We start from the raw sequence: 12,108 nt of genomic DNA on the forward strand, positions 1-12,108 counted from the left end.
ACAAAAGCTCGTGGACTGGTCACATCTTAGATTCATCTTTGTAACCATTTCTTTGCTCGTGTGTATTGTTATAGACTTACTTTTCTACCTTTTAGTCTTTGCTTCCCCCTTATACATATTTCATGATTAGTTCCACATCTCTCATGACTTATGAGACTCTACAGTACTCTGTTCCGAGTCTGAAGTGAAATATTTTTGCAATTTCTATGACTTGTTATTATGCTTAAATTGACACACAACGCACAGTTCATTGCAAGCATTTCAAGATATTCAAGGTTGTATGTGGCTGATAAAACCAAGGATATATACTGTAAAGGCTGTTAAATTGTCAGAGAGCATAGTTAACTATGCAAAGTTGTGCCTGTGGCTTTCAAGTGAACCTCTATGTGTGTCTGAACAGGTGGCTGCTGGGAGAATGGCTTGCAATAGTGAGGTGATTGGGAGGCATTCTCCAACTCATAATGGACGTGCTCTGTCACTATCAAGTGGACAGAAGAGTCGATCACCAGAAGCATCAAGCACAGCCAGTGACTCTCCTACCCCCACTAACAGTGTACAGGAGCGTAACTGGGCAGCAGCTGCACAGTGGCATGGAATAGGTGTGTTTCTTTCAGTGAATATAACTCTTCTTAACTTTTATCATACATTTATTTCAGTGCATGCATTACAGCAGGCAGTCGACATAATTTTAATTTTAAAACTCTGATGCACTCTGTACCTGCACAATTAGTATAATATTTGATTTTTCCCTGTAAAGTCATTCATAAATTTGACATGTTAAATTTCAACTGAGTCTGTACTGTAGCTGAAATTTCACATAAAATTACATTAGTGACAACATTCCATAAAAAACTATACTGGAAACAATAAAAAACTTGATTGACACTTGTTTGCAGTTGAACATGGTAAAGGTGATGTTTGCGGTATATCGTTACTCGCATTGTCAGAATGGTTGTGGCAGCAGCAGCTTTGTGATTCCAGCTGGATACATTTATACACTTGCTGTTAAAGTGCAGCACTGAATTTATTTCACAGGATCATAGTGCTTGTATTAATTTTCTTTGAACTTTCACTGCTAACTTCTGACAGTCTGAAGGAGTTAACTGTTAATGCGCATGTATCAAATAACACTGAAACTAATCACAACAGTTAGTTTTCCAACCACAGGTAAATTGGCTGTGGTAAAAGGCATCTGAGGTAGTAGTGCAGTGTGCTGTTGTGAAAAGAACACATGTCACTATCTGATGCATTCTTGAATTCTTTTTCTGAGTTAGATGGTCTGTAAGCAACCGGTTGTCAATGAATATAACAGTTATAACTATGTAGTGCATGTGATACAGAATTACAGAGAATATAAGGACAGTTCAAAACTGTTTACTGTTCTGTATGGCTTCCCTTGGCCACACAATCATCATCTAAGTGATATCTGTTTCACACCGTATATTCTGAAGCCTATATGTAATCACTGGTAGAGCACATTAGAAATATACATTTCAGTTTTGTTTTGAGAACATGCCAAATGTTGTTTGTAGCATTTGCTGCTTCCTAGTGACTTCATGTGTTGATTTCCATGGACCAAGTTCAAACAAAAGGTGAATTATCTCAACTTTTGTGCTAATACATGTGGCTGGACAGTAATTCTTGCTTTGCACACACATTCTGTTTCTTCAAACTGCCGATTCCATCTGTGAATGTTGTTGGTATTTGTAAGTGCTCAAATTGATCACTGATGAAGTTTCCTCAGAACTGTAATGACAGAATGACAGTGATATGAAACTTTTCACTTACACATTACCTTGCATAAGTGGAACAGGTAGAAAACATGAAAATTGTTGCTCTACAATGCAAAAAAGTGTTCCAGTGATCGTTAAACTAATTTCTTTTAAGAGATATATAATGAGAAGAGACCTTCAGTCTTTAAACTGCGGCATATAATGTTGAAAACCACGTTTAGAGCTATTTTGCTGTTTGGATGGTTGCTAAGGTTACCAATAGGATGACTGCAGTCAGTGAGCACACTGTTGTGATTTAATGCACACAGCTACTAGTTAAGCTTTAATCAGAGAAATGGTAGACGTGCTCTGCTATAGCTCCTCATTACTGTAGGACTGTCATCTACATTTGTAATACTAGTTGGAGAAAAGTGTACATACTGTATCACATCTTTTTCTTGAGGCTCTGTGTATCAAACCAAATAATGAAAACCGTTGTTTGCAGTTTCAGAGCACCCAAAAATATTAACACACTATTTACAGCTATATCTAAGCAGTCCCTGCTCACTGCTTTAATTGGTGATTTGTGAAAACTATTATATTCAGATAAAAATTTTATTTTCTGATTAAAAATAGTATGTGAAGAACAACGACAGTTACTCGGGACTGAAGAGGAGTCATCGGACCGCCATAGCAGTGATGATGATGGTGACCCATCAGAGGTGTGGACAATCACTGAAGAGCAACGAGAATACTACACTGCTCAATTCCTTTCACTGCAACCAGATCCTGCAGGATTGGTTGCTGGTTCTGTTGCACGTCTTTTCTTTGAAAAATCAAGGTTACCTGTTCATGAGCTGAGAAAGATATGGTAAGTCAGCACGCTCTTAAAAATTGACATTACTAATAAATCAGAAAACTAATTTGTGACAAAAATTTTGTCTTCCCAGAAAGGTCACGTGGGAAAGTATTACCATTGCTGAGTTGTTGTTAAATCAACAAGAAAATTAGAAAGTGTTGATTTTTCATTTTTTCTGTGTGGTTGTCAGTATTACCAGTGTACTAGTACCTTCTCTACACTAATTTTTTGTGATTTGATATTAATTATTTTCAAATTAACTGTTTAACCAGCTACAACATTTACTACATTGACCAAACTTTATAGGACCAAACTTTGTAGGAAAAAACTTGCTTTGAATTTTATACATGATTTTACCACTCATCCAACATATGCCATTATTTTTGCCCAAACTTCCAGTCCTTATCTCTTCAAAGTTCTTAAGTGATGGATTGTTACTCACTAAAAAGTTATTTCTGCCTTTTAAAACTTGACAGTCCTTATATAGTTTGTGATGTATCTCTGTAGATCACAACATTTATTTTGTAAATTATAGTTAGTGAGCCTTCTTAATTAACTTAATGTGTGCACAGGCAACTCGCTGATGTAACAAAGGATGGTGCTCTCTCTATTGAGGAATTCAACACAGCAATGCACCTTGTTGTACTCCGGCGTAATAACATAGATCTGCCAGACTGTTTACCACCTACTTTGGCTCCACCACTCCCGGCATCGGTGACACAGCCTTCAGCACCCCCACAAGCACCTGTACAAGTTACTTCAGTTCCACCCCCTACAGTGGTACCTGTACCTGAGCCGACGACAACATTGGTTTCTGCAGACAGCCCTCCCAGCCCATCACCATCAGCGGGTGGTGACACCGATTCACCACTACGGGGAAGTAACAAGGACGTTAGTAAGGTAAAGTGTTTCCTGCTGAAGATGTTAATATTTACAGATATTTATATTACAGCTGGAGACTTGAATGAAGGTAAAGTGTTTCCTGCTGAAGATGTTAATATTTACAAATATTTTATATTACAGATGGAGACTTGAATGTTTTGGTTTCTATCTCCACATTTGGAACAGTTTTCAGATAATATGACAACTGTCGAGATGATTATGCAAAATTGGAGGGACAGCATCAAAATGTTAGTCTTGATCGGGAGAAGCAAGGTCCTAATTGCAAACAAGTGATAATAATTTGTATTTGTTTAACTTCTGTGAATCACTATTGTCGCTGCTGAGAGATTACTTATTTAATGTAAAGACAGCCCATCCTCTGTTTGAAGTAAAAATATTTGAACACATGTTCAGACATTAATGGCATTAGAAAGTAGTAATATTAAAAAAATAAAATAAAAAAATAAATAAAAATAAAGTTTTCCCCAAAATTAACTATGAATTTTACATCTTGTCTGTAGTAGATCATCTTTCTAGCCTGAAAAGATGACCTGGGCCCAATGAAGTATGTGCATGTTTATTGTTTACTATAATCTGTTTTCTAATTCAGAGTTATTCATGGCGACTAAAGATGTTAATTTTAAATGTATTTGTATTCACAAAGTAGTGAGTTACTGATAGAAACCTTCAACTATCTGTGCACTCTCTTTTATACAAAATGTACTGCATTAGTGGAGTATTGTTTGTTAGAATAACAAATTTGTTTCTTTTTTTTTTAGTGTGAAATGTTTGTGAAGTAATACAGTCTATCATGTTTGGTTCCGTATGGAACAGATATGTTGGCGACTGTATTTTTTGAACTTTAATTACATTCTTGGTGCAGTCTGCTAGGACATGGAGAGTAAGGAAAGAAATTTAACAAAAATCGATGCTAGACATTTTTTGACGATGGATAGTAGTGATATTTATTTTGTTGTTTGTGTGAGTTACCACAATTCAGTGGACTCCAGTTAGGGCACTGTTGTTCTCAAAAATGAATCTAGAATGGCTGCATCTGTTCTAAATCCCACCATGGGCAACATTTGTGCTGGGATCAGTTTTCTACATAGGAAAGCATAAACAGTGGTCTAAACTGGTTCATAATTAATTGTGTATGATTTTAAGTAAAAAATCCTTTGACTTGTGGTATGATGAATTTTTGGATGGAAAAACCGTGCCCTAGCCATGGGAGTATGCATTTGGATGTATTGGTGGTGTGTTTGAATGTGTGTGTATTACTGGAAAAGAGCTGGTGGTTGGAAGCTAATGTGAAGGCTGTTTTCTGTTAAGTGTTGCTGTGCTCCATGCATTGACCCACTATAGAGGAGTGGTTGCTTTTCCCTTATTTCATATACGATAGAAGAAATGTTATTCATGATGAAAGGAAAGGTAGATAGTCAACCAAATTTACTGATAAAATTTTATACAAGACAGAAAATATCTGTGCCAACAGGAAAAATGTCCAGAATGTTAAACAGAACTGTTCTTCATGAAAAAAGTTAGGCTTGAGTACCAACAATCAGTAAGCGTAGACACACAAAATGACAAAATTGTTACTTGAGCATTGAATATGTTGTTGATAGCTGGATTGTGTGATATGGTAAAAAGTTGTGCTCGGCCAATCATAGTAAATGGTGACTGGCACTGTTGTAAAATTTTTATAGACCTGCGTGAGTTTTGAGGTAGAGTGATATATGGAGGGGGGGAGGAGGGAGAGGGAGGGAGGGGGGGGGAGAGGGGGAGAGAGAGAGAGAGAGAGAGAGAGAGAGAGAGAGAGAGAGAAGGGGGGGGGGGGGGAGTCGGGCAGAAGACTGCTGTGAAAGTGACAAAACTCAGTTTAAGGCTCACAAAATATAGCAAAATGAGGTGTGACTGGGAAAAATAATAAAAGTGTGTTCTTGACACACACAGTCTAATAAACAAATATTTTGTTACATGAATCTTTTTTGTGCTTTTTACCTTTTTCCACTTAATACTTACAGTTATTGCCACACACAACTTGGTTTTTTAAAGCCATTTTGTGTATTGCCTATATAATATGTATCTATTTTATGTGTGATGGAATTCTTTTTGAGAATTGTGTTTACTGAGGAAAGAATTACTTTGTAATATGGTGGACTGTAACAAATTTCGCAGTTCAACAGTACATCCTCACGTGACTAGTTCATATAATTAATATCTCCTTTTTCCCAAATCTGAAAGACTGCTTTTAAATCATTGTAAGGTTGCTGAATTGATAAACATATCCTCCATATTCCCCCCTAAACATGGGGTGGAGATAATATTTCAAATCCAATTCCTTTCTTGGCATCTGAAATTGTATCACCTTAGGGCATGGTCATATAATTTCAGATGCCAAGAAAGGAAATGCATTTGAGATAATATCTCTATACTATGTTTAGAGAGAATTTAGAGAAGTTATAAATATAGACAAGAAGTTGTGCCTCTCATATAGAAAGATAAAAAGCAGCAGCATTATTATCGACACAGTTCTTTAAATCTAAAACATGATGGAAATATGTTCTTAAATATGTACATGTTATTTACTACTTATTTACAGTAAAACTTTGTCCTACATCAGAGACGAGACATACTGTTTTAGGGACTGGTGAACAGAGATGAAATATACAATTTACTGAAAGGAATGTGTCCGCCAAGTTTGCTCGAATTAAATGAAGTTGATTATAATTTTGGTGTTAGATTGTTACATGTTAACCATTAATCCATGTGACTTTTAACAAAGTGCAAGACGTTAGTGTTAATCACTAAATTTCCATTGACATCAACACCAGTGCATTTAAAATACTTTTGCTTTGAATAAATAGTTCCTTCATGGGAAAATGCATCAGTTTTCGTAATTGTTCACGAAATGCTATTTTTGAGAAATGGAAACAATAGATTGTAGCAGTGTGCAATGGTGTAATTGATCTACAGCTACATTTCAGTTAATTTGGCTTCATTTTTGCAGTGGACAAAGTTTGTGGACTCTCCCACGAGTTCTGTATCATCTCCAGGTCCAAAGCCAGTGAATTTTGATTTCCATAAATCAGCTGTTGAACAGGTAAAGTAAGAGACCACTTTAATGTATTCCATTGCTACTCAGCTGTTATAGCATCATATAAAAGCGTGTGTGTGTGTGTGTGTGTTGTTCACTTTAGTATGTATAGATACACTTGCACAGTGCTATTACTGTTTTTGTTTTTGTTGTGTGTAACATTTAACATCTTTGTTAAATAGTAATTTGGTGATTGCTTTCTTGGATGTGGCAATTTTAATCAGTTGAATGTTGTGAAAATATGGCATATTATTCGTAAACTGATTGTGGAACCATTGAGCAAGATTTTCAGCTGAAGATGAACAGCATGCATTTGTGACATTGAGCATACCATATTTATTAGATTATAAGACAAGGTTTTTTTCCCAATTCGTCATTTAAAAAATACAGGTTTGTCTTATATTCGTAGATTAAACTATTTCTGCATAGGTTATAATTTTTACATTGTTTAATAGAGTACATAGGGCTCGTCACACATTTACAGATGAAGCTTTGGCTACTGAGGTCATGTGCAAATTTACTTTTAAGAATTTGGAAGGGCAAGGATGGGCAAATAATATTTGCCTTCAAACAGGCTCGAGATGTCCTGTTATGACAGAGCTCTCGATCTCGATACAGTCTTAATGGTGCTCGAACAATCATGTGACATTTGACTCACGTGGTGCTAGTACAAGGGATGTGCGTGGAACTATGAACTAGCTACTATAGCAGTCTATTGCTCTGCTTAAAACTTGACAGTCTTTTAAAACACGGGAGGAAATAGCACAAAATTCTATCATCTTATGAACCGTTGTTGTATTTGAACAGGTTTGCAATAAAAGTTCTCACACGTGTATGGATACTGTGTACAACCATTATTCCACTTTTTAATTGGAGGTCATTACTTGTTTCTGAAACCAGATAAATATTTTATTTCAGACTGTACTGATTTACTAAGTGGATTGAAAGTGAGAAATGCAGTCACTGTTCACATAATAGAATACTGGGTGAAAACATTACCAGCCTTTAAACAGCTTTAGAATGTGATGCTGACATTCAGACAAAACAAGAAGGAAAATTTATCTAGAATGTAGTGTCTAACAAACGAAAAAAACTGACTGTAATTGTTGTTGCAAGAACAAGTTACAGCGGCAAGACCCATAGGCGGAAATGTATAAACAGATGTTGGTAGCTGTCGGGATGAGAGCAAGTATGTGAATTGGACTGAGTATTGTTTGCAGTCGTATTGATGTATTAGTTGTTGTTGTTACATATGAGATGCACCCTATTATATATTGCAGTTTGTTTCACAGCTGCTCAAGCTTAGCACTATACAAGGATCAGAGGGAAACAGTGATACCAGCTTGGCTGAGAACTGTGGTGAAAGTGGGGAGGGGAGTAGTGAGTGGGCAGGAAATTACGTCGTTTTGCCAATCATGGGAATCTAATACTGCATACTTTGGCTTTTCAGGACCATGGAGCACACTTAAACTGCAGTTTGCCTGAATCCATTTGTAGCTGAAATTGAATCGACTTTAAAATTCGAGGCAGTAAAAGTCTACAAGATGCACATGTTTTTGAAAATTTGATTTTTTTTCCAGTATTGACCCAGTTCACAAATATCATAGATCCAGGGCTGATGCGCAGAGCAGTCTGAGTTATAGTGGGTAGTCTCCACGTGACCTGTGTTTACATTTAGTGATTTTGCTGTTTCCCCTTTGTTTACTCTCATGCCAGATGAAAATAAAACCGATATCTGTGGCCGGGGGCTATCAAGTGAATTAAAATACATTCACATAATTACGGAAGGCTAACATATGTTATTAGTTTCAGATTTTATTTTATTTCCATCTTTCTGACAGTCAAGCATTAATCGCCTTGCAGAACAATCAAGTTATTTTTGTCTGTTTGTTAAAGAAATTTGGCCTTTATTAACCTTTTCCGCAGAGGCAGTCAATGTATCTGAAATGAAATGTTTTTCCACAGTACTGGCTAATTTCAACTGTTCACTGCATTTCAAGTGCACATTTTCATCTTCTAGGACATATGGCATTATGCCACAATAAAGAAACAAACATGATATAATACAGTACTGGTGCTCCAAGAAAATTTACACCCCGAAAACCACACTGAAAAGCGTAATGTCAGGTTGAGGTCTACCTCATTGGGAATCTGGACATACGAATGTGCACTTTAAGTTGCAGTTTAAATGTGCACATTTCAGTATGCTTCACGAAATTCTGATACTCTTGGAGTATCTTGTGATGTCTTGCTTCTTTTAAAACATAATGTAAGCTCTTTCAATGTTTTACATGTACGTACATACGGGCTTCCTACGTGATGGTAGCTGCGCAAGTGGGATGTCACCTGTTATCTGGCACTCTCTGGCAACTGCTGAAATGAACCAATTTCTAACAGGTCACAGAAAAATATTGCGAATGCTGGTTTGAAAAGTGTTCCTTTCAAAGTAAATATCCTTTTACGTAAGTTGAACTATGCGCGAGAATCTACCATGAATTTCTTAAATCGCAGAGCGTTTGACTCTCATTTAAAAATCAGCTCTTTGATGACAAGGCATTTAGAAGAATTTCGAACCCAAGATCAGACATTTATGTCATTATTAAAAATTTTACTGGCACATTTGTGTGATATATCTTAAAGTGTAACAAGTGCAAAAAAGATCAACATTATATGCGAAAGATTAGCTGTTCTTGCAGCTTATTAACCTTAGAGACCAATATTATATGTGAAAGCTTTGCTTTTCTTGTAGCAACACTGTGTATATTAATTTAAACCATTAACTTGTGTGTTACCACTACTTAACAATGATGCTGTTGGCTGATTACATCACGCTTCCTATGCTCTGAATATTTGCTGTCATCGGCTGGCGACATCACGTGACATGAGCTATGACTGGCTTCCAAAGAGCTTCGCTATCTCGATTTCAATGATTCAGAAAGTAACATGTGGTGTTTGGTGGAGTTCCAATTTATACTTTCGTAATACAAAAATACGCAGCATACATGTTGCTGCATGTCAAAGATATTTCCAAAACGTGTATTTTTCCCTGAGTTTCGTTTTCTAAAGTGCCGGGAAATTCCACACCCATATCTAAAACCATAATCGTTCTAAGGATTGATACATTTTGCAGTTCCGAGGGAAAGTGTACTGTCACTTAAGATGGAAAAGTGTGTTTTCACCTGGGAGAAAGTGTATTTTTAACCGGGAAATCCGGGAATTTTTTTTTTCTTGTCCGCGATATGCCATGATGATGATGATGATGATGATGATGATGATTAAAATAGTGAAACCATTTCTTTTCGTTAATTTTATTTCTCCTTGTATTATCAGAATGTAGACAGTCACTAAATGACATAAATTTAGAATGGGTATAATGTTAACATTTTAGGCAGATACTTTGTCAGATAATTTGTAATTTTGATTAGTTAGACTAATAAAAAAACTAAAAAAGAAATTAAAAAAATGAACTTTTCACAAGAGGTCTCTTGAGAAAAAAAAGGGGTCATCATCTTATACTTGGGTAAGTGCAGTGTATTACAGCCCATGGCACTGTAGAAAAGTGTACTTTTAGGGTTGAGGCATTCAAAAACAAATTGCCTCCTGGTGTGTGACCAATGGCAAGAACATGAAGGATAGTGTCCTGTCTAGGTTGGGTATGGGTTTTGAGACTCCTGGGTGCCTGAGCTGAGGACTGGTGACAAAGACCATCAATCATCTGCAACAGCGCTTGTCACAGGAAACGGGGATTCTGGCTTAACTGTGAAGGCGGTACATCTCTCTCTCTCTCTCTCTCTCTCTCTCTCTCTGTTGAACAGTTACTAGTCGGTGATCTCTGGAGACCTGCCTCTACGGCTTAACCACCTGGGTCATGAATGAGAATGTTACAAACATCTCAACCTGAAGGTGTACTGTTTGCTGATGAGATGCATGGCTGTCTAGGCGTAACAGTCGCTAGTGGACGTTCTTTGGGGACCTGCTGCACCTCAATCGTATAAGGCTTTTTCGGGCAAGCAGGGTTCTGCCTGAGTGGACTCTAATTTCTCTAGCTGCTTATAGGAATGAGATGGAACCATCAAAATGAAATTCTTTAACTCTCAGTGTGATAGGTGTGAAGTTCGGGAGTGCTCACACCCATAGATCAAAACAAATGAATGAGGCTAATTCTCCTGATAATCAGTTGGTCTTTATCAATGGGGCTCAAGGAGTCATAAATCAAAATGTGTTTCTGGTGAACAAGAGGAAAGAGGGGACATTTGAAAAAGTGCCCCCTTTCTATATTCATAATGGCTTAGAAGGGCTTTCTGGAATCTTAAGGTCTATTAAACAACTGCATAATGGTTCTTCGTTGGTTGAAAATAATGGATTAAAGCAGGTGGAACTTCTTAAGAAGTCACACATATTGGGTGACCATGATGTTGTTGTTGAGGTGCATACATCTCTCAGCTCAAGCAAGGACGTGGTCACATGCGGTGATGTTACGAGCTCGGATGTAACAGATCTGAAACAAGCATGAGCATCACAGGGGATAGTAGACATGGAACAAAGGACATGAAGAACTAATGGAGAGTGTGAGAAGACTGCCATCTGCTGTGTCACCTTCAATTCTCCTATGCTGCCTGAATAAATCATGGCAGGGTCTCTACAACGTAGGGTTAGGCATTTTATACCTAACCCTATGAGGTGCTACAAATGCAAGTGATTTGGCCACACAATGCTGAATTGTAGAGGTAAAGTGATTTGCAGGAAATGTGGAAAGGCAGCACATAAATATGGCACTGAGTGCATGTCTCCAGTGATATGCATCAGCTGCTCTGTAAGTCACCCAGTCTGGAACCAAGTTGCCCAGTTTTTGCTGAGAAACGTAAAATTCAAGAAATAAATGTGTTATAAAGTGGATCCCTTACACGGAAGCTGAGAAAGAATAGAAGGCAATTAAACACCCTGTCTTTGACATTTCTTTTGCTTACTTGGTGAAGAAACCTGTTCCCAAGGTAGATACTGTGACACACACAATGACTAGCACCCCATTATCCGTCATCAGCACCTGTACTTGTACCTGTACCTGCCAAAGCATAGAAGGTAAAGGTATATCAATCCATACAGCTCCAGTGGAAGAGGAAGAACTACTTTAATGTGTACACTGAAAAGGCACTCCAACAGCAGAGTGCCTCTTCACTTTCCCTTTCCCCACTTTCCTCAAAGGGAAAGGGGCAGGAAAAGGATTACGGCGTTCGGATTCAAAGCTGTCCCAGTCACCATCAGATGCATTTGTGGCATGTCTGACAACTGGGGACATCATCATAGATTTAAATGCCTTGTCACCTGATCCAGACAGCCTTCATATCCCCCCCCCCCCCCCCTCCCTTCCTCTGCCCCTCACTTCCCCTAGTTCTACAAGTGTCTCACAATACCAGCATTAAGATAGGGTTACAATAAAACTACACTGCCAAAATGGCTTCCATACTAGAGTGGAATATGAATGGATACAGAACCCACATGGAAGAACTTAGACTCCTTGTACAGAATAGACCTGTCTGCCTACGTCTTCATGAGACATATTT

At 37.6% G+C, this 12,108-nt stretch overlaps 1 protein-coding gene across 2 annotated transcripts in view; it reads left to right on the forward strand.

The window, feature by feature from the left end:
• The window catches only part of LOC126457339 (ralBP1-associated Eps domain-containing protein 2), a 138,671-nt gene that overhangs the window by 40,664 nt on the left and 85,899 nt on the right, over positions 1-12,108 (forward strand). For both annotated transcript variants that reach the window (XM_050093552.1, XM_050093553.1), the window contains 4 exons: positions 401-599; positions 2,349-2,583; positions 3,144-3,471; positions 6,461-6,553. In XM_050093552.1, the coding sequence (XP_049949509.1) occupies positions 401-599; positions 2,349-2,583; positions 3,144-3,471; positions 6,461-6,553 (855 nt within the window). The remainder of the gene's footprint in view (positions 1-400; positions 600-2,348; positions 2,584-3,143; positions 3,472-6,460; positions 6,554-12,108) is intronic.

This window comes from Schistocerca serialis, chromosome 2 (assembly GCF_023864345.2).
Source record: "Schistocerca serialis cubense isolate TAMUIC-IGC-003099 chromosome 2, iqSchSeri2.2, whole genome shotgun sequence".
NCBI lineage: Eukaryota > Metazoa > Arthropoda > Insecta > Orthoptera > Acrididae > Schistocerca > Schistocerca serialis.